Source organism: Pelophylax lessonae, assembly GCF_965119305.1.
Source record: "Pelophylax lessonae genome assembly, chromosome: 5".
Taxonomy (NCBI): Eukaryota; Metazoa; Chordata; class Amphibia; order Anura; family Ranidae; genus Pelophylax; species Pelophylax lessonae.
Window position 1 is genome coordinate 62,410,448 of NC_138772.1, and position 26,897 is coordinate 62,437,344.

General features: G+C 42.5%; 1 protein-coding gene across 1 annotated transcript in view; it reads left to right on the forward strand.

Annotated features, from left to right (window-relative positions):
- Window positions 1-26,897, forward strand: part of FAM171A1 (family with sequence similarity 171 member A1) — a gene marked incomplete at its 3' end in the record, with an annotated part of 223,982 nt that overhangs the window by 127,677 nt on the left and 69,408 nt on the right. Inside the window, exons 4-5 of the mRNA XM_082258732.1 lie at window positions 6,474-6,632; window positions 16,497-16,673. Coding sequence (XP_082114858.1) covers window positions 6,474-6,632; window positions 16,497-16,673 — 336 coding nt within the window. The remainder of the gene's footprint in view (window positions 1-6,473; window positions 6,633-16,496; window positions 16,674-26,897) is intronic.

Consider the following 26,897-nt stretch of genomic DNA (forward strand, 5'->3'; position numbering starts at 1 on the left):
CTTCCTGCTGTCCTCCCGCTGTCTGCTCGGCCGATGCCGGCACCTGTCTTCCGGTTCCCTTCCCAGCGAGCGTTGCGACGCAGGGGGGTGGAACCGGCAGCAAATTCAAAAATCTAAATAAACTAAATGACAGGATACAAAGCTGTGATCCTAACGGATTACACTATATCATGCCATTTCACCACAGGATGGCACCTGGTGACTTTTCCAGTGCCCTGCCTGTGCTTTTCCAGTTCTTTGTGCCTGGAAAATTGAGAACGACCATGGCATCCAAAAAGCGTTCTTTTTGCGCAAAAGCGCTTTTAGACTAACTGGAAAACAGCTTTTGTGGAACATTTTCCTTTTTGCACCATATGTGGGTCACGATGGCAGACTGAAAGCAGCCCATAAACCCCCATTTGTTAGGGACATATTTCTTTGACGGTAATGAGAGCATTTATTGTTTTTTCCTTTTTTTCTGTTGACTTAGCTGTTGGTTTACAGCCATAAATAAGTGGTCTGTGGTTTTTTTTCTCCTTCCACACAAATGTAACTGATTTTTTTTTTTTTTTCTATGTGAGCCGCAGTTTGTGTGGTATTTACATGGTTCAATTATCCCATAAATCCGCCACGATCAGGCCTGCACTGTGTACAGATCAGGCCTCCCATCGTTACACTGAATATTGCTTATGGTTTTTCCAAGTTTTTGTTAAATTGTTACTAAACCCGGGAGCCTGTATTCACTCTATCCGGTCTCCCACAGTACACAGAACATGGAAATACAATTATTTTAGTAAATATAAACTGATAAATACCTTTTCTTATCAGCAGTATATAGCAATTAGAGCAATCTTGTGACCTGTATCAGTGAGTGCTCGTAGTTTGTAGGAGGAGGTTTCATTTCTCCCACGATTGTCCTATCAGACTTCAAGGCCCTTAATTCTCTGTCTGAACATGTCTGTACAGTGCTGATTGGCCCTGTGCTGATCACATGTGATTTCCCAAGAAAAAATAAATCATCCATCAATCAAGATGTGACATCCCACCCACTGTTTTCTCTTTTTAGTTACTGGGCAGGGCCATCTTACGGAATGGGCACGCTGGGCAATTGTCTGGAGGCCCCACTTGCTCAGTTACCCAGCCCCAGCCAAGCAATAGTCCAGATTCCTGTGTGCATCCCGCCACCCAACTTTAGCAGGTGGCAAGCGCCTGTCGGCCCTGCGCTGCTGTCAGGACAACTTGGGCCGTGGAGGGAGAGCCCACAACTGCGGGAATGACTGTCCACCTCCACGGGAACAGGCATACACAGGACAGTCGAGTCTGACTCCCGTCTGTGTGTGTGTTCACCGGACCCAGCCGCCGAACTTGGAAGCTGTCATTAGCCTGGCACCAATAAATATCGCCTTATCAATAATTTGCATTTTTATTCTCGTGGGTGATTGTGTAGGCGGGGCCCCAGTGCACTGCATTGCCCGGGGCCCTTTAATGCTCTTAAGATGCCACTGGAGGAGGGAGCGACTGGGCTGTCTTTTAGGATCTGTATACACGCCTAAATGTGTGATGTTAATACCATGTGACCTGAATAGCTCAGCTAAAACCAGGAAGTGTTCTCTGAGCAATAGAGACCAAACTGAGCATGTGCAGCTGAACTACACTTACTGTGCTTATCTGGACTTGTCCAGAGTGAACTTGCAGGAGGGGGAAGATCTGTGCATACAGGATCACACAGACTTTTTACACAATGCAGAGGATTAATCACTTAAGTTACACAGTAAGTATAACAAGCATGCTATTCTGCATCTATAGACAGATTTTACGGTTGTAGGTTTAGTAACCCTTTAAAGTTTATATGCTGATGGAGCTTAGGGTGTTGACATCAGTCACATAGCTGAAAGTGTTCTTATATGCTGTTTTTCAGTATAAAATCACAGCAAGGTGTTCTCAGTCTGGTGGCCAACTTCAAATTCACACACTTCCTCTGAGCCCAGGTCATCCTGGACTTGGCACAGCCTGTGATTGGACAGTAATAACAAATCTGTTTTCTCCTCCTGTCAGCAAGCACGCAAACTGATTGGCTTATTGTACTGCTTCCTCCTATGCTATAGCCTCACTGTACAGGGACTGCAAGTGGCTAATAGCAGGTCAGATTCAAGTACCTACACTGCTTACGTTTAAAAAAAAATGTGTGTGTGTGTATATATATATATATATATATATATATATATACAGTGGGTACGAAAAGTATTCAGACCCCCTTAAATTTTTCACTCTTTGTTATATTGCAGCCATTTGCTAAAATCATTTAGGTTCATTCTTCTTCCTCATGAATGTACACATAGCACCCCATACTGACAGAAAAACACAGAATTGTTGACATTGTTGCAGATTTATTAAAAAAGAAAAACTGAAATATCACATAGTCCTAAGTATTCAGACCCTTTGCTGTGACACTCATATATTTAACTCAGGTGCTTTCCATTTCTTCTGATTGAAATGGTTCTACACCTTCATTTGAGTCCAGCTGTGTTTGATTATACTGATTGGACTTGATTAGGAAAGCCACACACCTGTCTATATAAGACCTTCCAGATCACAATGCATGTCAGAGCAAATGAGAATCATGAGGTCAAAGGAACTGCCTGAAGAGCTCAGACAGAATTGTGCTCTTAGGAACCTTAAGTGCAGCAGAAATCTTTTTGTAACCTTGGCCAGATCTGTGCCTTGCCACAATTCTGTCTCTGAGCTCTCCAGGCAGTTCCTTTGACCTCATGATTCTCATTTGCTCTGACATGCATTGTGATCTGGAAGGTCTTATATAGACAGGTGTGTGGCTTTCCTAATCAAGTCCAATCAGTATAATCGAACACAGCTGGACTCAAATGAAGGTGTAGAACCATCTCAAGGATGATCAGAAGAAATGGAAAGCACCTGAGTTAAATATATGAGTGTCACAGCAAAGGGTCTGAATACTTAGGACCATGTGATATTTCAGTTTTTCTATTTTAATAAATCTGCAACAATGTCAACAATTCTGTGTTTTTCTGTCAGTATGGGGTGCTATGTGTACATTCATGAGGAAGAAGAATGATTTCAGCAAATGGCTGCAATATAACAAAGAGTGAAAAATTTAAGGGGGTCTGAATACTTTCCGTACCCACTGTGTGTGTATATATATATATATATATATATATATATATATATATATATATATATATATGTAATGGTGTATTAATGAGCAGTAAAGGTAACTGATTTAGATTTAATATCAACCTCTTACAATCCTCTTTACAGCAGGACACAGACTGGGAGAGAGTGGTGGAGCAGCACTGGGAGCCAGACAGGTGTGCTGCATACAAATGTACTGACAATGAATTTACAGTCAGAAAGGAGAGAGCACAGAAATGACATGAGCCTGTGGCCATGCTTTCACTTTCCAGTCAGCAGGCAGTGTTCAATGGTTTGTCCCAACCCTCTAACTGCCATTTTCACTGGACAGCTTGGTCTGTTAAAGGAAGTTGGAAAAATAATAGACTTAAAGAGGTTGTAAACCCATGAACGTTTTTTTTATTTTTCTGTAACCTGAATGAGAAACACATTATGAGCTAGTATGCATCGCATACTAGCTCATTATGAAATACTAAGAATGAGCCCCCGCCGTGCCGCTCACTCACCTGTATGACGGGCGACATGTCCAGTCGCCCGTCTACCGGGATCGCGGCATCCGGCCATCTGATTGGCCGGAGCCGCGGTGACGTCACTCCCGCGCACGCGCGCGGGAGCCGACGGTCACGGCACGGGGCTCTGAAGAAACGGCACCAGCGGCCGTTCCTTCAGAGCACATGCGCCAGTGACGTCACTGGCTGCATGTAAGGTAAATATCTCCTAAATGGTGCATGTTTAGGAGATATTTACACTACCTATAGGGAAGCCTTAATATTGGCTTTCCTATAGGTAAAAGTGTCAGAGGAGGGTTTACTTCCTCTTTAAGGCTAGAACACATACACACTATAAGAAAATCGGGTAAACCTTTTCATTCAAAGAATTTTTGTACAGTGTGTACGCAACTTTCCACAGCCGATTCAGAATTTTCGTACAAAAATTCTCAAAGGGACCAGAAAAAAATTAAAGATTCTCGTCTAATGTGTACCGTTTTCATACGATTTTTGTATGAGAAAAATCAGAAAAGAAAGACTGTGCATGATCAGAAACAATAAACAACAAAATAAATCCTTTATCGTACGAGAATTTTCGTACAAATTTTCGTTCATCGGTTCCAACTTGCTGTGAAACGAGGAAAATCAGACAATCGTTAGCCCAATTTTCTCATAGTGTGGACAAAATCATCAGAAATTTTCTGAGTTTGTGGCCGTTCTTTCACTTTCCAGTAGGCAGGCAGTGTTAAATGGTTTGTCCCAACCCTCTGCCATTTTTGCTAGACAGCTTGGTCTGTTGAAGAAAGTTGCAGGCCAAATTAACAGGTAAAAGCAAAGGAAAAAAGCCAAATAAAACTACGGCACGTACCACATTTAAAGTAGAAGTCCACCTTAACACTAAAATCCCTGCATTTACAGACATTCATATTCTAACACTAACCTATCTAGCCCTATAAAGAAAAAAATCAGTATACATGGCTTTTTTTTAAGCCGTTCTGACCCGATCCCACGCTGAGCTGTCAGCGGCGGCTTTGCTGTGGAGGCGGGTGCAGAGGACACATCTGACAACAGAAGCCCCATAGTAACTCTATTGGTGACGTCACTCCCCATTTTTTTCACAACTGTTGTCAGCCGTGTCCTCTGCAGAGATTCCGCTACTGGAGACCGGATCGGATCGGCTTAAGAAAAGGTATGCTGATTTCTTCTTTACAGGGCTAGATAAGTTAGTGTTTGATGGTGGAGGACTGTAGACGCAGGGATTTTGGTTTAAGGGTGGACTTACACTTTAAGAATTGGTAGGCTGCAATATATTACTTTTTTGTATTTGAGTTTAGATATTCTTTAAGGGCCAGTGCTGTTGGGCTTTTGTTCATGTAAAAACTGCTTCTCTCCCCAAAAAAGTTTAAAAAAAAATGCAAAATGCAGCTTGAAGCAGGTCAGAAGAGGTCAACTGCTGGTCACATGTATAGTTTAATGAATCCTGAATGATCTCAACTGGTGCCAAAAGAAGCCAATCAACTCAAACCCAAAGCCGTCAACACCCTATAGTCATCGGGGAGTCACTGAAAAAAAAAAAATGAAAGGCCAATTTCCTGCAAATAGAAGAGATGTTAAGCAGCTTGTGTCCCCTACATTCCCTTCTCCATTGCAGGGCTGCAGCTTCCACCAGACGCTTCACTATTCTACACCAATGGTCCTCAACTCCGGGCCTCAGGGCAAGAGATGTATAGTAACTAAGTAGAACAACTTCACTACTGTACTTAAGTACCGAAAGGCGGTATCTGTACTTTCCTAGAGTAGAATTTTTTTCTCCTACTTCCACTTTTACTTCACTACATTTTTCAATGATTTCAATACTTCTACTCCGATATTTTTTTTTTTGTGCTGCATAGTTATTCGTTACTATTATAAAAATTACCACTGCCAGAACAATAGATGGCAGGTTTCATGAAGCTCAAAACATGTGTATTATCAGCGCATACGAAAATAAATGCTACTGTATGTATAAATAAAAGCTGCATTTGAAAGAATAAAAGACAATATGATGTTCAAACTTTTGACTTTTCTTTAATAACTACATAACAGAGTACTTGTACTTTTACTTTCAGTACTTGAGTAGTAACATTTTTAAAAAAAACTACTTGCAATACTTAAGTACAAGAAATGTTGAACACTTTAATACTTCCACTTCTACTCAAGTCACTTTTTGATCGAGCACTTTTACCTTTACTCAAGTATGGGTTTCGAGTACTTTATACAACTCTGCTCAGGGCCCACTAACAGGCCAGATTTTAAGTATTACCTTGGGGAGATGCAGATTAGAGTACTGCAATCACTGAGCAGCAAATTATATCACCTGTGATGTATTTCAGTTATCTTGCAAACCTGGCCTGTTAGTGGGCCCTGAGGACCAGGGTTGAGGACCACTGTTCTACACCTCGGAGTGGCTGGTGGTCGTATCCCCTTCCTTGCACTGTGGTTCTACCCTTCGGTCTTTATGCCACTACTGGACCAAGCTTTATTATAGCCGATAAAGGATGTACACAGTGTACAGAGGGGGAGTGCAGGCATCCTACATTCCCTGAAGTATTGAATGCTGAAGATCCGCCAGAGGGCTTCAGCTCTGGATTGATCTGATGGTGGGGGGCACACAGAGAGGCAAGTAAAACAGCTCTACTACTGCAGAGAACTGAGATTTAAATTTTTGATGCAACAGACAGGATGACTTTCAGAGTAATAATTAAAACTATTTGTAAAAAAATGGTATTAAGCAATTTTACTTTTATGTAGAGATCAGTATTCGTTAATTACACGATTATTTGTGTTTTTTGTCCCTCACAGGGTCACGTCTGCAGCCTCAGGTTCACTTTGCAAGACGTGCTTTGGACCTGCCTGGCAATGCCACCTATAAGGACCTTGCTGCCTTCCTGACCGCAGCCACCTCGTCATTAGAGGTGGAGAGTTTTCCCTACTTACAGGGATCAGATGGGAACTCATCAGGTAGGCTGAGCACAGAATAATATGTAACAATGAATGTGACGTGTCTGTGCCATGGATATTATCTTTACCTTCACTGTGATGGTTCATTAGACAAACATTTCCAAGCTAGTTGTTCAACTTTGATATCCTAAAATAATCTGTTGCCTCTGTTTCTACTACATATGCTGGAGAGTTACCATCCAAATTTCCTCACTAGAGTGAGTTTCTCAGATCCAGAATGACAGCTAAGCTGTCACTCCTATCATACCATCTGCCAGTGCTGCCTTGGTAACTGTCACACAGAACAGATGTGCTCCTGGCTAGTGTAGGCTTAAAGTAGTACATGTGACCATCTTTGACATCATGAGCTTTCATTAGATCTAGATAGTGCATGGTTGGTTTTGTCTTTATTTATTTAACCAAGCTGAACTCTAGGTATGATCTTAGTTGTATACTTACATTGGTTCAGCTTGGGCCAATATATGTATGCATATCTCATACCCAAGGGACCCTGGGGAAGCAGACGATCACTATAAGTAGCGATGGTACTACAGTGATCATTGCAATCTTCCAGGTCCTGTGCTGAGCCACTGCACACTGACCACAGGAGGTCACTCGCTTGGCACTGTCACCATTTGCAGAAGCTTTGTTCAATGAATACAAGATGTTTTCTGATATTACGAGATGAAGAGGATGGGCAGTTAATATCATGATTTCTATCTCGTCCAATCAGTGGACACTGGCAGTGTCAAGTGATCAGTGTGCAGTGGGGCAGCTGCCCTGCACAAGACCTGCAAAATCACAGCATTTTCTGTAGTAGCTCTGGCTACTGGAGTGATTGTCAGCCTCGCCAGCGAAACCCCCCCCCAGGTGTGAGATATGCATACTTGGATTGGTCTAATTTCAGACCAATGTAAGCATGTAATTAAGATCATACCTGAAGTTCAGCCTTTTTCCCAGGGTGCCTAATGAATAAGAAAGGCCATAGACTGTGCAAATTTGTTGCAGGAAAGAAATTTGCACGACTTCCCATTAACAGACAGTGATGACATGGGAATCCCTTCTGCCGAGCAATTGTCTGCTCCTGGTGGGGGGATAAGACCGTAATTATCGCTAGTGGCTATAGCAGCCGCTTGTGATAATCGCAAGCAAATCTGGCAGGCTGGTTGTACCCAAGTTGATCGATCGATCAACTTGGTACATTCAGCTTGGCCATTATTGGTCCGAATCTTGACTGGTTTCTGCTGGACCGGCCTAGATTCAAACCTGTTTATGACTGGCCTTAGACTTACAATCGGAGTCTATCTGGTCACCATGAGGCCAACCCTACCTGACTCCTTCCCCTCCCTGTTGCCACAAGATGTAATAGGTGGCCACATTAACCAGCAGGGAAAGGAGGAAGCTTTACATTGACCCTTTGAGATCTGATTGCAGTTTTCAGTTTCAGTACGCTGCTCAATAGATAGCTTGGGTAGCAGCCCCTGCCCTTGAGACATCAGTAGGCTAAAATTCCAATTTGATCTTGACCTGACCAAAAAAAAATTAGCCCCTGTGTTGCCACTGGATCTAGGTTTTAAGCTGTACATAAAGCCTCAACCAACTGTACACTGTACCCCACCTGGTGCAAAGTCTTGCTTTATCATTCACCTTTCTTTAAAAAGTTAAAAGGTAGTGGGTGGCTCTGTGTCAGATGAGGTTAGAGATCATTCAGATAATCTAATACAACTACTTGAAGGCACCACGAATTGACTACTCTTTAGCACGGATGTTAAAGTGGTTTTAAAGGCAGAAGGTTTTTTACTTTAAAGCAATAGAATACATTAAAGTGATTGTAAAGGTAGATTTTTTTATCTTAATGCATTCTATGCATTAAGATATAAAGACTTCTGTATGCAGCAGTCCCCGTCAGCCCCTCTAATACTTACCTGAGGTCCATCTTGATCCAGCAATGTTGCAGGAGTGTCTCGGCTGCCCGGGACTCCCCTACTCATTGGCCGAGATAGCAGAACGGCATAGTTGGCTCCTGCTGCTGTCCGTCAAAGTCAGTCAGCCAATGAGAAGAGAAAGGGGACAGGTCCATGGCTCCGTGTCTGAATGGACACACAGAGCTGTGGCTCAGCTTGGGTGCCCCTATAGCAAGCTGCTTTCTATGGGGGCACTCAACTGAAGGGAGGGGCCAGGAGCACTGAAGAGGAGGATCTGGGCTGCTCTGTGCAAAAAAAAAACTGCACAGAGCAGGTAAGTATAACGTGTTTGTTATTTTTACCCAAAAGACTTTCGTATCACTTTAAGGTAAAACCAAACACCCTGCAAGCAGCTCCTTCCCCCTAACCCCCCCTAAATATTTACCTGAGCCAGATCTCGATCCAGCGATGTGCATGACAGCAGAGGGGCTATCTCAGTTCTCGCTCTCCTTATTGGCTTAGATAGAGCAGTGGGAGCCATTGTTAATCACAACCAGTTAGGAGGGAGAACAGGGAGGGGCCTAGTCACACAAGGGAGCAAGTATGCAGACGTGCACTTGGCAAAGGGGAGGGGCCAGGAGCACCCGGGTACCTGAGAAGAGGAGGATTGGGGGCTGCTCTGTGCAACACCAATGCACAGAGCAGGTGGGTATAACATTTGTTGTTTTTTAACCTAAAGTTTTGCCTTTAGAATTACTTAAAGCCCATTTTACACTAGGTCAGGTTTCCTTTAAATTTTCTTTTTGTGAGGGCCAATTGTGTGGTGTGATTCTGGCTTTAAAGTGTTCTTATTCTTTAAATAAACCCCTCTGGCATCTATGTGTTTTCCTCAGTTTGTACAGGGACAGTACGGGCAACAATGTGAAGGATTGGGAGCTACCTGTAGGTGGCACAGGCCACTTTAGCCTTAGGCAGCAACAACTCTGTAGACAGCCTTAGTTGAACTAATTTCCAAGTATGAAATCTTTTAATCCAGACGTCAAGAAATGTGGTATTTTGCTACGCTAGCGTTTTAAGAGGAAAGACTAAAATGTGGAAATTGTTACTTGGACAGCAGCAAGTCATACTTAGCTGCCAGTATGTGTAAGCCAGACTCCTAGTAACAAGGGTATGCTTAGTAGATATAAGAACTCGGTTAGAAAGCTGGCACTCCCCATTTTACTGCTGAATGGGATTTTGGCAAGATGTGTAAGTCATATGTCATACTTGGTTCATGCTAGCATGCTACAGGTGTGCCAAGGCTCTCACTTCGTCCCTGCTTAATCTGCAGTTTATACTTAAGAATGCTGATCAAAATATCTCTTTACTTACTGTGATTTGTAATTTTAAAAAACAGAAATCTTGCTGTGTGGAATATCGGTACAAAAGGCTGCATTTTAATGTAGCAGTTGTACAATAAGTAGTATCATCCTATAGTGGGGGGGGGGAGTAGACACCTTTTGTTGATCAATCCCAAATTTGTTGAGCTGGATTTTCACGGTTGATGGTCATTTTCCCAAGATCTGACTATAGATCCAAGAGAGCTGACTATAGTCCTCATTTCCCCAGGATCAGTAGAGAGCTGACTCTAATCCTCATTCCCCCAGGATCAGTAGAGGGCTGACCATAGTCATCATTCCCCTAGGATCAGTAGATAGCTGACCTTAGTCCTCATTTCCCCAGGATCAGTAGATAGCTGACCTTAGTCCTCATTTCCCCAGGATCAGTAGAGGGCTGACCATAGTCATCATTCCCCCAGGATCAGTAGAGAGCTGACCATAGACCTGATTCCCCCAGGATCCGTAGAGAGCTGGCCATAGTCCTCATTCCCCCCAGAATCAGGAGAGAGCTGGCCATAGTCCTCATTCCCCCCAGAATCAGGAGAGAGCTGGCCATAGTCCTCATTCCCCCCAGAATCAGGAGAGAGCTGGCCATAGTCGTCATTTTACGAAGATCAGGAGAGAGCTGGCCATAGTCGTCATTTTACCAAGACCAGTAGAGAGCTGACTATAGTCATCATTTCCCCAGGATCAGTAAAGAGCTGACCAGTCATCATTTCACCAAGATCCGTAGAGAGCTGACCATAGTCTTCATTCCCCCAGGATCAGTAAAGAGCGGGCCATTTGCAGGCATACCTTTTCAAGGCCAGTTTACTTTAGCTGCATCTTTATGTAGCAGTTGAACGCGAAATGGTATCCATATAGTAGACTTCCGTAAATACCTCTTGGTGATCAATGCCTGGGAATAAGCTGAAATTTGTTTAACTGGCTTTTCACAGTCGTCATTTCCCCAAGATTAGTAGAGACCTGACCATAGTCCTCATTCCCTCAGAACCATTAGAAAGCTGGCCAGTTGCAGCATTACTGTAGCAAGACACGTCCTACGTTGCTTTAGGCATGTCTTACTGACCTATCTCAGTGTGGAATTTTTGGCTGTACAAGCGTTTTGTTTGAGTCTTGATTTCAAGAGAGTCCCTTTGACCTTTTATATAGTGCAGGCATATTAAACTCAAAAGAAACAGTGGACCAATTTAACCATAATTTAGCTTCAGGGGGCCACATTGTATTTACCGAAGGCTTACATAATTGCATGAAAAAGAGCATAATATTTCAGTACCTAACATTATACAGTAGTAACAATCACCACCTAAACCCTTTTATCCCAGAGAACTGGGGAATTGGGTAAAGATTTGTAGCCATTTAAGGTATAGCTGGGACCTTGTTCAATTTAAATTCCTGAATTTGAACTGAAAGCAAAAAAGTAAACTTGCTATGTTATACAGAACATTTAAAAATGTTTATTGGGCCTAAGCAGTACCCTGGAAAATGTATCTTTAGCCCTTGAATTCCTTCTGAAAAGTAGCAGTGCACTTCCTGGTATGTGAGGGTGCCTAGGCACTTCTGTGTCTCCTAGCTGTATATCTACAGTGTGCGATCGAAGAAATTAGAAAATAAAAAAAACAGCACCACAGGAAATAATTGAGATATGGGACACAATGTGGAAAAGACACTATATATCAACATGGAGAACAGACCACAGCCACTCAAATTTTGATGAACCAAAAAGTTATATAAGAGCAAAAATAAAGCAGCGCTGGTCAAAAATCCCTCTAAATTCAACCCCCAATTAAAATAAAAAATATTTATGAATCAATTGTCAATTAATTTATCCTATGTGTTAAACTCCTCAATATACCTTGGGTATATAAATATGACATTAAATACAAACAATCCAATATTGTGATACACTAATGTGCAAGTTATGCATCAATAATAAACTGCAAAGAGCTCAATGAAACATGGTGCACATTTTGAAAAATCAATACGAATAAAATTAATAAAAAAAAAATTTAAAGTCTAAAAAGTGATCTGTAAAAAATCCCAAAAGTGCCAAATGTTGATAACTTCCTTTGTAAAGGTGCTTCTTATGCCTTTAAATGTGCCACCCAGTGTAATCCTCCACCAATCACACTAAATTAACTCACCAGTTAATGGCTGGTAATATTATAAACCAACAGCTGCGCCTCTGAACAATCTCTTGAATAAGTACACGAAAATAGCTCCACTGTAGGTTCTCTCTAAAGCCGGATACATACATACAACTTTTTTTTAGATTTTTTCCTTTAGATTTGCCAAAACCATGTAATATGAGGTCAAAGCTAAACACTTTAAATTTGTATGCAATCAGGCAGGCCCTTACACTACATCAGGGGTGAGGAACATTTTTTCTGCCAAGGGCCATTTGGATATTTAAAAAATCATTCGGGGACCGTACAAAATTAGCAACTTAAAAATGTGCCTGTTATATTTGGTCAAACATTTACTTAACTCACCCCTAATGTGATGGCTGCAACTGCTTCTCTTTGGTGAGGTGTGTGATTGTTAGCTGGTATTGATGATGTTGCTGCTCGCAACTGGATTTTCAGGTCTGCATTGGTCAGTCTGGAGCTGGTACTGCTGTGGGTACTGCCTGCTGGTACTGCTGGCTAAGGCTGGTACGGCTGTGGGTACTGCTGGCTGGTACTGCTGTGGGTACTGCTGACTGGTACTGTTGGCTCAGACTGGTACTGCTGTGGGTACTGCTGGCTGGTACTGCTGGATCTGGCGGGTACTGTACTGTAGGTACTGCTGTGGGTACTGCTGGCTGGTACTGTGCTGTGGGTACTGCTGGCTCAGGCTGGAACTGCTGGCTGGTACTGCTGTGGGTACTGCTGGCTCAGGCTTGTACTGCTGGCTGGTACTGTGCTGTAGGTACGTACTGCTGGCTCAGGCTGGTACTGCTGGCTGGTATTGCTGTGGGTACTGCTAGCTCAGGGTGGTACTGGTGGCTGGTACTGTGCTGTGGGTACTGCTGGCTCAGCCTGGTACTGCTGGCTGGTACTGTGCTGTTAGGTACTGCTGGCTCTGGCTGGTACTGCGGTGGGTACTGCTGACAGGATATTCTGGCTAGAAGTGGTGCCATGCTGGAGGAAGAGGCGATGCTTCCTGTATTGGTCACAGGCGGAGTGCATTTGATATCACTCTGCCTGTGACTCACTCAGACTTTCAGAAGGGAGTCAGAACTATACAGGAAACTTTGGCTCAGTTTTGACAGGTAAGCTGAGAGACAGACACAGCGGCACGGGGGGCCCTGAACTACATAGTTGAAGGTAAATCTATAGGAAATCAAACAACAAGTTGTATAATGTGTATCCGCCTTAAAGCGTAACTCCACTTTTGTTGAGAAGAAAAACATTCCCCTCTGGGTGATCTCTGTACATTACAAGGATTTTAACAAACTTTGTTGCAGATTCCTACCTTTTGTTCTGAAGGAATCATTGTTTGTTCCTCTGTGCTGAGTTGGTCTAATGGGAGTGGTTTCATAATTATCAACCAGCTGTGGCATCTGCAGGTCTCTAATGAGGAAAGCTGCTGGGCTTGCATCCCTTTAGACATGATCCTATTGGGAGTATCTCACCAAAAATGACATTTTTGTTGCAGGGGATGCCAGAAATCTGACTTGTATCTTAGTGCAGACTTTTGGGAGAATTGGTGAGCCAATCACACAAGCAGGAAATTATGTTTCTGGGGTGTGGTCAGTATACATTCTGTGTACAGAACACCTCCAGGTAGCCATATTGCATTGCATTTTCAGAAAATGACAACAGCTGCAGATTGAAAAGGAAAGGTAATTTTTAATAACATTCAATTATAATATGATTTGTGTCACAATTGTATACGCTATAGTTTTTTCTTTATTTGCTATTTTTTTTTCCCCCTCAAAAGTGAAGTTACCCTTTAAGCCTCTCATACAGGTACTGTTTGCACATACTGTAAATGCAAAATGGAAGAAAGAAAACTGCCAAAGTATAATAACGTTTAAAAAGGCTTTATTATGGATACAATGGATTTCATATGTTAGGCTCACCTTTTTTTTTTTTTTTGTAACTAAATGTGAGATTTTGAAGTTAATTGATAGTATTGATTTTGCACTGCCTTCTGCAGCAGATGGATCCTTGGATTTTTTTTTCTGTAATTGAATGTGAGTGTATTTTGTTTTTTATAATTTGTAATTGAAAAAGGTTGTTAATAATCAGATGAATTGAAAAAAAAAAAGGCTTTATTATAAAAACTGATAAAACACTCACATTTTCATAGTGTCCAGTAAGGATCGACTGATTATCGGCAATATGCACTTTCCCCGATATATCTGAATCAGCCCCTGAGGTTACCGATATTGCCGATATTTCTGGAAAGTGCTTGTACTGGAGTGATGCCTACAGCTAGAGGCATCACCCCGGTACCGGTGTCCATAGTCGGTACCCCTCCCACCACCTTCCGTTTTGCGCCCGGATCTCCCGTCCCACCAGCCTGCATGGCCGGCGAAGACCCGGTCAAAGCCGAATTCGGGCCGGATTGGGTCTCTATGTAAAAACCCAGTAGTGATGTCATGACACTGGCGCCAGATTTAAAAAAAAAATGACAGCATTCAAAACAGCCAAACTTGGCGTTTTGAATGCTTTTAAGTGCAGAGGAGGTGTTTGGGGTCTTTTAGACCCCCAGATCCCTCCACAAGAGTACCTGTCAAATGTTAAATGTACAGAAATATCGGCGCATATCGGCCGATACTGATATGCATTGGCCAAAATATCGGTATCGGTATTGGTAACGAAAAACCGATATCGGTCGATCACTAGTGTCCAGCCCAACACTAGGGAATCAACGCTCAATTGTATTGCCGATATCGTGGGGTTATTCAAGAGATTGTTCAGAGGCGCAGTTGTTGGCTTATAACTTTACCATCCATTAACTCTGGTGAGTTAATTTAGTGTGATTTGGTGGAGGATTACACTGAGTGGCACATTTAAAGGGAAAAGAAGCAATTTTAACAAGGAAGTTATCAATATTTAAAGTTTGCACTTTGGGATTTTTTCCGGATCACTTTATAGACTTTTTTTTTTTAATTCTATTTTATTTGTATTGATTTTTTAAAATTTGCACCATGTTTCATTCAGCACTTTGCACTTTATTATTGATGCATAATTTGCACATTAGTGTATCACAATATTGGATTGTATTTAATGTCATATTTATACACTTATGGTATATTGATGAGTTTAACACATAGGATATAATTATTGTCAATTGATTCATATATATTTTTTTATCAATTTGGGGTTGAATTTAGAGGGATTTTTGACCAGCGCTGCTTTTCTTAGTGTTCTTAGATCTAAAGCACTAATGCCTCTGACTGCTAGTCTCAGGGATTTTTGGAATGATAATAGGTGATGACACTACTGTTTTCCTTGCTGGAAGCTGTGGCATGAGAAAGCAAAGCCCTGCCCCCACCAAGATGGCCACCTCCATACACAGCCATAGTGCGGAACAAAGCATGGTAAAAAAGTAATGGGGGAAAGATCAGTTAAAGAGAGACCACAGACAATATCGGAGACTAGTTGTTTGTCTTCTGCTTGCCTTCCAGAATTCAGTTTCTCTTTAAACCACAAAAGGCCACAAAAAATAAACAGGGCCATATGCTGCCCAAAAAATAGCAGTTTGATATGACATCTAGTGCAGCCTTTTAACCAGGGTGCCCAGATACCCTAGGGTGCCTTGAGGATTCTTCAGGGGTGCCTTGGCAAAATGCCTAAAAATTGCCCCAAAATTGTATACAAGCCGTTGGGTGGATGAAACCTGCCTTTTAGTTACACAAAGTCAGTTTTTCACCATTACAACCTTCTAGCTGCCAACCTCCCAATGACATCATCAGTTGATAAGGAGAATGTCCGTTGCCTGCATATCAACCTTGTTTGAGGCGCCCTTGCCTCTCTCCATCAGTTTTTGGGTCTCATTAGCTAAGTGATGGAGAAAAACTGAGGGAGAAGAGAAACATTGGAATACTAGTAGGTACCGGTTTGCAAAAGTGTATTTGCTTTGAAAGAATAAGTGGCCTTTAGCCCCCGTTCACACTGGGGCGACCTGGTCGCCTGACAGGTCCCCGTAGGTCGCCTTCCACAGAGTAGCTGTGGACCCGTTCTAATAGGAGCGACACAAGTCGCTCCGACTTAGAAAAAGGGTCCGGAGCTTCTTTGGGTTGACCCGGAGCGACCTGCATAGACTTTAATGTTATGAAGTCCGTGCCGGCCGCTCCGAGGTCGCGGTGCGAGCAGCGCGCCACGACCTGTGAGGTCGCCCCGGGAAGTAGCGTCGCCCCAGTGTGAACGGCGCCTTAATGTTTGGTGTCCTAGGTGTATTGAGGTTGCTGCATTATGTAAAGCTATTCAAATATTATTTACATTTTAGAATGGGGCATTTCAAGGCTGCCCAAAATTTTAAAGTGTGCCTTGACTATAAAAAGGTTGAGAAACACTGTTCTAGTGTCAGTGAAAGGCTCTGCAGCAGGGTTGTGTTTTTTTGTTTTTTTTTGTATTTTCATTTTGATTCTGGATCTTTTTGTTTCACAGGGAACAGCAGCAAGTTTGATCTCATCCCAGTCACAGCCGTCAGCATCCATTTACTCAGCAGCAATAAGACAGACGTGTTGGTACAAGGCCCGATCTATGTAACTGTGCCCCTGCCAGCTGACAGCACACTGAAGCACAATGCGCACGTGCCTGCCTGGCGGTTTGACCAAAATCACGGTAAGAACTTGTACTGTAAACTGGACACATGCTGGTAATATTGTGTGTGGGGGTATTGGGGATTGCATCTAATCAGATCTCAACTGTCATTTTAGTGCAGCATGTGAATGACTGGCTGTAAATGTTCATATTTCATCTGGATAAAGCAATAACTTTACATCCAATGCCACTCGGTGCCCAGCAGATAGGGGAGGTCACATGCTTATCACATACTCAGTCCGGATCTATTAGCAAGGGCTTGGCAGTGTGGGGAGGCAGGTATTGCAGCTGGTTAGGTGTACATGCCAGGCGGGACCTATGTGCAGAAACTGTCACTTTCCCTGAATAGTGCCTCTTTAATGCTACCGGCCCCCCATCCACCCTCAAGCTTAAAAAGCATGGGCATATGCAGGTCTGCATGCTGATATATAGGCACAATTTTGTCATATGTCAATTAAAGTTATTTGTGTGAATGTACACTATATATTTTCTCTGGGTTTCTGAAGCACTGTTAATGTAGCCAGTGCCCCTCCCCACTGCTCTCTGGGGAGGCTGCGTAACCAATGCCTTCCAAGGAGCTATTATGTGTAAAATGTCAGAGCTTTTGAGATTTTCCAAAATTTTATGAGATCTTGGGGAAAAATGGCATAAATAATAACAAGCCGCTCAAGATCTCATAAAGCATGAGATCTGGTACAGACGTCATCGGTGTGCCCACCGCAAAGAAGGGAGAAGAACCTGGCCACCAATGACAGTTTTAACTGTGCTGGTGTAGGGGTGTAAAGACCTGTGGGCGCGGGGGGGGGGAAACAATAGAGACCTGTATTAAGCAACATTGTGTTTTCCTATAGGTACAGTAACAGTGCATATTTTTAGCACTGATCACTGTAATAATGTCACTGGTCCCCAAAAAAGTGACAGGTGTCCAATTTGTCTGCAGTAATGTCGCAGTCCCACTAAAAATCGCAGATCGCCGCTATTACTAGTAAAAAAACCAATAAAAATGACATAAATCTTTCCCGTGGTTAGTAGATGCGATAACTTTTGCGCAGACCAATCAAAATACGCTTATTGCAATTTTTTTTTACCAAAAATATGTAGCAGAAAACAAATTGGCCTAAAATGTTAAAAAATTTGGATTTTTAAATTTTTTGTTTTTGGGAATGTTATATAGCAGAATGTGAGAAATATTGTTTGTTTGTTTTTTTTCTAAATTTTCGCTTTTTTTTGTTTATAGCACAAAAAATCGCACAGGTGATCAAATACCACCAAAAGAAAGCTCTATTTGTGGGAAAAAAAGGAAATCAATTTTATTTGGGTACAGCGCCGCACGACCGCGCAATTGTCCGTTAAAATAATGCAGTGCCGAATTGCAAAATAGGGCCTGGTCATTAAGCAGCAAAATCTTCCGGGCTTAAAGTGGTTAAAGCAACGCAGTGCCGTATCGCAAAAAAAAAAATTGCCTGGTCATTAACGGGGGGAAAAAAACCTTCTGGGGCTGAAGTGGTTAATATCCCTTTAAGGCTATAAGGCGGCTGGTGGATGATCTAATCCGTGGTTGCCTCCCAATGCTGACTATAAACATTGCGGTTATTTTGTATCACAATTAGCTGTACAATACTGGTTTGATCAGGAAACATTGAGTTCACGTCCCCTAGGTTCTGATTAATCATTGAACGTGGTTGTTGATTAATAATAATCAGTCGGCGATTGTTTTTCTCCATTAGGGAAAGCCGGTTTCTTTCTCTATGGTTGTCTTTGTTGTTCCATGATGGATAAATATGGATGGTGATAGAGCCGGGTTTGTCGTGTTTATAAAATCTTTCCTTTTGTTTTCCGTCTCTTTAGTTTTAAACCTTTATTTACAGTGGACTCCCCTTCCTGGAAATTGTCCACGTTTCTCAAGTGTTTTCTTTATTTAACATTTAAAGTTCTCCACTTAACCCCTCCATGGACAAGGTTTTTTTTGTACCAGGGAGGTCCTGATAAAGCCAACTTTTTTTTTTTTTTTTGTGCGAAATTCTTATGTACCTTAGTGCCTGTTTTTCTTAGGCTACATTTCCATACAAGAATTCAAAACCCGCCTGAAGCAGGTCATATACAGGTCAGAGGGGGGCCAGCTGCAGGTCAGTTACATCTGTCCACGGATTCTGAATAATCAACAGATGTGACAGGATTTTGCCAGCACCTAATCACTGTAAAAGGATGAAATCCCATCTGCCGAGCTCTGTAAATAGGGATTGATTACCCATCAGGCCCCGTTCACACTGGGGCGATCCGACTTCCCGGGGCGACCTCCGAGGTCGCGGTGCGAGCAGCGCGTCGCGACCTCGGAGCGGCCGGCACGGACTTCATAACATTGAAGTCTATGACGGTCGCTCCGGGTCGCCCCAAAGAAGCTCCGGATCCTTTTTCTAAGTCGGAGCAACTTGTGTCGCTCCTATTAGAACGGGTCCGCAGCTTCTCTATGGAAGGCGACCTGTGAGGCAGCCAGGTCGCCTCAAAGGTCGCCCCAGTGTGAACGGGGACTCAAAGTAACACAGCCTATATTATTATTATTCAGGATTTATATAGCGCCGACAGTTTGTGCAGCGCTTTACAATATGAGGGAAGAAAATACAGTTACAATACAATTCAATACAGGAGGATTTAGAGGGCCCGGCTCGTTAGAGCTTACAATCTAGATGCTGCAATAATATACACTCACTGGCCACTTTATTAGGCACACCTGTTCAATTGCTTGGTAACACAAATTGCTAATTAGCCAATCACATGGCAGCAACTCAATGCATTTAGGCATCTAGATGTGGTGATGATGACTTGCTGAAGTTCAAACAACATCAGAATGGGCAAGAAAGGGGATTAAGGTGACTTTGAATGTGGCATGGTTGTTGTTGCCAGACCGGCTGGTCTGAGTATTTCAAAAACTGCCGATCTACTGGGATTTTCACACAAAACCATCTCTAGGATTTTAGGATTTTCCGAAAGAGAGAAAAATATCCAGTGGAGGAAATTGCCTTGTTGATGTCAGAGGAGAATGGGCAGACTGGTTTGAGATGATCGAAAGGCAACAGTAACTCAAATAACCACTCAATACAACCAAGGTATGCAGAATACCATCTCTGAACGCACAACACATCAAACCTTAAAGCAGATTTGTTACAGCAGCAGAAGACCACACTGGTTGTCACTTCTGTCAGCTAAGAACTGGAAACTGAGGCTACAATTCGCACAGGCTCGCCAAAATTGGACAATAGAAGATTGGGAAAATGCTGCCTGGTCTGATGAGTTTCGATTTCAGCTACGACATTCAGATGGTAGGATCAGAATTTGGCATAAACCACAAGAAAGCATGGATCCATCCTGCCTTGTATCAACGGTTCAGGCTGGTGGTGGTGTAATGGTGTGGGGGATATTTTCTTGCCACACATTGGGTCCCTTAGTACCAATTGAGCATCGTTTAAACACCACAGCCTACCTGAGTATTGTTGCTGACCATGTCCATCCCTTTATGATTACAGTGTACCCATCTTCTGATCGCTCCTTCCAGCAGGATAATGCACCATGTCACAAAGATCAAATCATCTCACCACTGGTTTCTTCAACATGACAATGAGGTCACTGCACTCCAATGGCCTCCACAGTCACCAGATCTCAATCCAATAGAGCACCTCTGGGATGTGGTGGAATGAGAGTTTCCCATCATGGATGTGCAGCTGACAAATCTACAGCAACTGCGTGATGCTAACATGTCACTATGGAACAAAATCTCTCAGGATTGTTTCCAACCCTTTGTTGAATCTATGCCACGAAGAATGAAGGCAGTTCTGAAGGCAAAAGGGGATCCAACCCGGTACTAGCAAGGTGTACCTAATAAAGTGTCCGGTGAGTGTACATTTCTGTTATAGCCTCTTATTGGTGAGAGGCAGAAACCCCAATAAATATAAATGAAAATGGTGACGTAACCCTGGGCTATTCTAAACAAATACACTCAAAATAAAGAGAACAGCTACCACCCAACAGTACAAGTGCTGCTCAATGCACAATTTTGGCATATAGCAAGATGAATGAACAAACTTCTTCATACACAGGGGCTATGTCATCCTGGCACAGGCAATAAAGATGGCTGAAGATCTCGAACTTGGAAGGAGACCAGCTGAATTTGTTGCCGCTGGCGAAGGATCTTGGGAACATTGCACCGCTAAAGAAAGGTAGGGGAGTATAGTTTGGCTTTACACACAGAGGCAGCCAGGTGGAAGAAATCTCTTCCATAGCGCCTCCTATTTTTGTTCTACAAGGCATTAAATTGATGCACTATACAAAGTCAAGATTTCAACACGTAGCCACCCTGCAGAGTACACCTAACAGAACAAAGCCTGGAAAGTGGTGTCCTATCCTCAGCTGGGTATTCTGCTTTGTTTACAGATACATTTTGTATATTGTAGGTCTGAGAGGCGCCTTACGATGTGTTCCTTCGCTATAGCCTTGGAGTTCATTTCCCGTACCGTCTCTTTAAGACTCTGTAGTTCAGAAAATAAATGTGCAGAGAGGCCAGGGTTTCCAGAGTGTTTCTGTTCTTTGTTGAAGTGACCCTTGGCTAATACCAGCTTTGGATGCTAGCCACCTCCTGCTGCTATGGAGCCTCTGTCTTGGAGGAAGTGGAGATTAAGCGGCTGCTTTTTCTCTAATCAGATGGGGAAATGTGTTTTGCTGACCAGAGATGAGCGTTCTCCATGGATCTGTATTTGTTGATCAGCAAATAGTTTGTTTTTTTTACATTTGACGTGCGAAGGCCTTTAACCACTTGAGCTCCAGAAGGTTTTACCCCCTTCATGAGCAGGCCATTGTTTGCTATTTAGCACTGTGCTGCTTTAACTGGTGATTGCGCAATCATGCAACACTGTACCCAAACAAAATTTATATAATTTTTTCCCACGCAAAATTTAGCTTTTTTTTTTCTTTTTTTTTTTTTGTGATATAAACAAAGACCAGAAATTTTGAAAGAAAAAAAAAAAGTGTCCATATCATGCAGGCAGTGTCATGGATACCCGAGGAAGGACTTCACCTTCTGTTCAGAGAAGTGAGAGGACCATGGATTTAGGTGAGTGATAGGGAAATTTAGGTAGGGTTTTGTTTCTTCTATGGCAGCAATTAGTTGGGGGGCGGTCTGCCACCTAGAAAGTAGTTTTAAAGGGATAAAACACGAGATGTTTTTTTTTTTTGTCTGCCCAGACACCAACTTTCTAATACTTTAATGTCCAGAGGTCATGATACTTTAACTAGATTCTGATTATGGCCCCTTTCACACGGGTCCCTTCCATAGACGGAGCCGTTCTGCTCAGCGGGGGATAGATCGGCCGATCCCCACTGAGCAGGCAGATGACGGCTCCATCTCCGCTCTGTGTGCAGAGATGGAGCCGTCAGATCCCCGCCCTCCTCTTTGGGGGAATCGGATGCAAACGGACCACCTGTCCATTCTCGTCCAATCCAATCCGCTGGACAGATGGAAAATAGGGTTTCCATCCACCCGGATTTCACGGACAGGATCAGATAGCAGCGGGTTTCTGCGGAGATGTCTCCGCTGACACCCGCTGCCTCATAGGGATGCATGGAGCATCTGATCAGGTCCGCCTGAAAAACTGACAGGTGGATCGGATCGCCCCTTGTTTGAAAGGACGCTAAGGCCCCTTTCACACGGGTGCACCGCCCGACGGACTCCATTCTGCTCAGTGGGGATCAATCCGCTGATCCCCGCGGAGCAGGCAGATGACAGCTGTGTCTCCACTCTGTGTGTAGAGACAGAGCTGTCAGATCCCCGCTGTCCTCTATGGGGAGATCAGATGAGAACGGACTGCCTGTCCATTCTCATCCGATCCTCCAGACGGATGGAAAATAGGGTTTCCATCCATCCGGATTTCACAGAAAGGATCGGAAGCGGATAGCAGCGGGTGTCAGCGAACATGTCTCCGCTGACATCCGCTGCTCCATAGGGATGCATGGAGCATCCGATCACCCGTGTGAAAGGGGTCTAATACTTGGGTGACCAGAGGTCATGATACTTTAACTGGATTCTGATTTTCAGTAGAGACCTGAGTTGCCAGTAATAACCAAGATTGAGTGGCAGCTGCTGCTGGCTCTTAGGCTCCATTCACATGTAGGCGTTTTGGGGCGTTTTTGGGGAGTTTTTCTGCTCTAGGATCAGCTCTCAAAACGCCCAACAAGACAAATCCTATTCATTTCAATGGCCCCTGTTCACATCTGAGCGTTCTGACGCTGTGAGCAAAACGCCCAACGCTCAAAAAAGTACATGAGCTTCTTTTTGGGCAGATTACAGGCGTTTTCCATTGGTCTCTATTCAATCTAAAAACGCCTGCACAAAAAACGCCTGTAAAACACGTTAAAAACACGGTAAAAATTGTGGTAAAATCGCGGTAAAAAAAAACGCTACGCTCAGGTGGGAATGTAGCCTAAATGAGGAGACATTTTTTTTATTGTATCGCCAGTGGGTCATCATGCTGCGAAATGCTAACAAAACAGATTGCAAAAGGAGGGGGGTTAAACATTGTAGTATCTAATCTACCCTTCCTGTTGTGGTCTTTAATAAAACTATGTGATAAATCACTTTGCTGAGAACATTGCAAACAGCTCGGAATATCATCTGCTGACTGCAAATACCGTATACTGTGTATAGTCACATGTACATCTAAAGGAGTAAAGTTAGCCATAGCTTTCTATCTGTTCATCTCACATATACAGGTGCTGAGAATAAATATGGTTATAAGACGATTTATTTATTTTGGGATGAGGTTTGCTATCTGCTTGAGTTCCTGAAGTGCTGCAGGAATGTCCTGCAGTGATTCACTAAATAATAGGTTTACAATTTTGGGAAAAAATTGATGCAGCATTCCTAGAACAGCCTCTAGGAATTGCTGGTATTTATAGACAAGTGGACAGATGATGCGGTTTGCTGAGAATTCCTGCCTCTCCTCCTATGTCATTGTGATCAATGCAGTTTTCCTCTACTTGTAAAAGTGTTTCCCAGATGCTGATTTTATGACCACAGAGAGGACAGAAGTCTGCTTATCAACAGAGTGACCCTTTCTAATATGAGGTTTGTTCTGGTAATTCTGCATTTTGTCTGGGCACAGTGTTCTATAATGCAGCTTTGCAGCAGCATTTGTAGGAAATACATTCATGAAAAACTTGCAAAGATGCATCAAAAGACATTGATTTTCTTTCTTTTCCAATGTTTGACACGGTATGCAATGGTGAAACGTGTCAGTTTACTTTTTGTTGTCTGTTCCATTGCGTAGGTTTCCCTTCTCTTCCTGTCCTGTACATACGACAGGAAGTAGAAGAAAATCTCTCTAATGTAAGCGAAAATCCCCTTTTAGTTGTCAGTGGAATATGGGCCCCTATCGCCTATAATACTTTTCTGGTGAGAACTAAACATTTTCCCTTGCTTTTATTACCAGCGAGGATAGTTACCAGGACAACTTGTGTAAGCGACTTTTTTTTAGCAGGGTCCCCACAATAAAATGAAAGAAATAAAATATAATTTCCCGCTGTATCCATAACATGTTTGTCGTCCCCCCCCCCCCCCATTTATTTATTTCAATTTTAAATAATCAGTTGATGCTGTATATGTAAAAAGAATGTATGTGTGTGTATATATATATATATATATATATATATCTAGATATATATATATACTGTGTATATATATATATATAATCACCATCACATTTTTGTAAATATTTTATTATATCTTTTCATGTGACAACACTGAAGAAATTACACTTTGCTACAATGTAAAGTAGTGAGTGTACAGCTTGTATAACAGTGTAAATTTGCTGTCCCCTCGAAATAACTCAACACACAGCCATTAATGTCTAAACTGCTGGCAACAAAAGGGAGTACACCCCTAAGTGGAAATGTCCAAATTGGGCCCAGTTAGCCATTTTCCCTCCCCTGTGTCATGTGACTCATTGGTTTTACAAGATCTGAATGGGGAGCAGGTATGTTAAATTTGGTGTTATCGCTCTCACTCTCTCATACTGGTCACTGGAAGTTCAACTGGTCACTGGAAGATGGCACCTTATGACAAAAAAATCTCTGAGGATCTGAAAAAAGAATTGTTGCTCTACATAAAGATGGCCTAGGCTATAAGAAGATTGCCAAGAAACTGAGCTGCAGCACGGTGGCCAAGACGATACAGCAGTTTAACATGACAGGTTCCACTCAGGACAGGCATTCGCCATGGTTGACCAAAGAAGTTGAGCGCACGAGCTCAAGGTCATATCCAGAGGTTGTCTTTGGGAAATATACATATGAGTACATTCACTAATTTACATTGTAGCAAAGTGCCATTTCTTCATTATTGTCACTTGAAAAGATATTATTTACAAAAATGTGAGGGGTGTATTCACTTTTGTGAGATACTGTATACACTGCTCTAAAAAGTGTTCCTTTTAATTTTTTGATCCGAGTATAGCATCAAGTCAAACAAACTCCTGGGATATTGATCTGTTCAGTTAAGTAGCAGAGGGGGTTGTTAATAGGTTTCAGCTGCTTTGGTGTTAATGAAATTAACAGCAGAAGCACTAGATGGGCAACAATGAGACAACCTCCAAAACAGGAATGGTTTTACAGGTGGAGGCCACTGACATTTTTTTCCCTACTCATCTTTTCTGACAGTTTTTCACTAGTTTTGCATTTGGCTAGGGTCATTATACCTACTGGTAGCATGAGTTGATACCTCGACCCTATGATGAAACTTGTAAAAAAAAAAAAAAAAAAGAGAGAGAGACTAAAGCTCCATCTGTTGGGTGAACAAGACTTCATGATATTAAAGTGGAGTTCCACCCATTTTTAATAACTTGGATTACATAGATGTATTGTAATCCCCTTTAAAACCATTTTTACTAATGGAAACTTTTTTTTCTTTTGCTAGGAAATACCTTATTTTCTTCTTTATTCATCCTCTCCTCACTTCTGGGTCCGGACGCCGATCGGAGATTACGTCATTAGGCGATTCGCAGGGGGTGCTGGGATGTATCTCATGGGATGAAATCTTGCATTACACAGGAGTCCTGAGCAGTACTGTAGTATGTATTGGATTGAGGCTGTGCTCTGCCCCGCCTCCTCTCAGTGAGCTCAGTGAGGATATAATGCTTTCAGTCCTCCCTCACTGAGAGGAGGCGGGGCGGAGCGGAGGCGGGGCAGAGCACGACCTCAATACAATACATACAGTACAGCTCAGGACACCTGTGTAATAATGCGAGATTTCATCCCATGAGATACATCCCAGCACCCCCTGCGAATCGCCGAATGACGTAATCGCCGATCGGCGTCCGGACCCGGAAGTGAGGAGAAGATGAATAAAGAAGAAAATAAGGTATTTCCTAGCAAAAGAAAATAAAGTTTCCATTGGTAAAAGTCGTTTTAAAGGGGATTACATACATCTATGTAATCCAAGTTATTAAAAATGGGTGGAACTCCACTTTAATATGCAGTGTGTGTTGTGTACCCAACTAAAACAAACATTTTAATAATGAAAATTTGTACAGAATAGTTCAATACATTTCTTTTAATGGAAACTTATATCTTCCTATACTTCTAAATTCACATACAGTATATCTATATGTACATCCTTGAACACCTTGTATAAATTGCTTGAACCCCGCTCTTTTATAATGTTGATAACCGCAGTGGACGCATTGCATTTTGATCCTTTCTTCCAGTCATACTTGACTCAGAGTGAGCTTTTGCCATAAGTTTGAAAATCTTCTGTACCCCACTGCAAGCATTCATTATCGTTCTCTAATTAAATCGTGAACAGCCTTGACCTTTGATAGCAGTGCTGAAGTAATAATAAGCATGGCATGTAATTATCAGACTGTTTATGGTCTGTCTTTCTTACCGGATCATTAAAAATGTGCGTGTGTATGTATATATACAGTAAATATTACAGCGTCACATGATGGATGCCGGAAAGACAAAAAAAATTAAACAGTACTGTCTTAAACAACATTTTCTTGCTTTCTTGCTTTACAGATTATATAGTTTAATTTTTTTCTTCGGTTAACATAAGACTCCAGCTAAAGAAAAAATAACCGAAATAAACAAGTAGATTTTGCTGCAATACTTGCCCTCAGTCCAGTGCTGTCCCCATGGTAATACTTTCTATCCACTAGATGGTGCTCTCCTTCTGGTTTGAATAAACGCCTATTTTATTGAACCCAC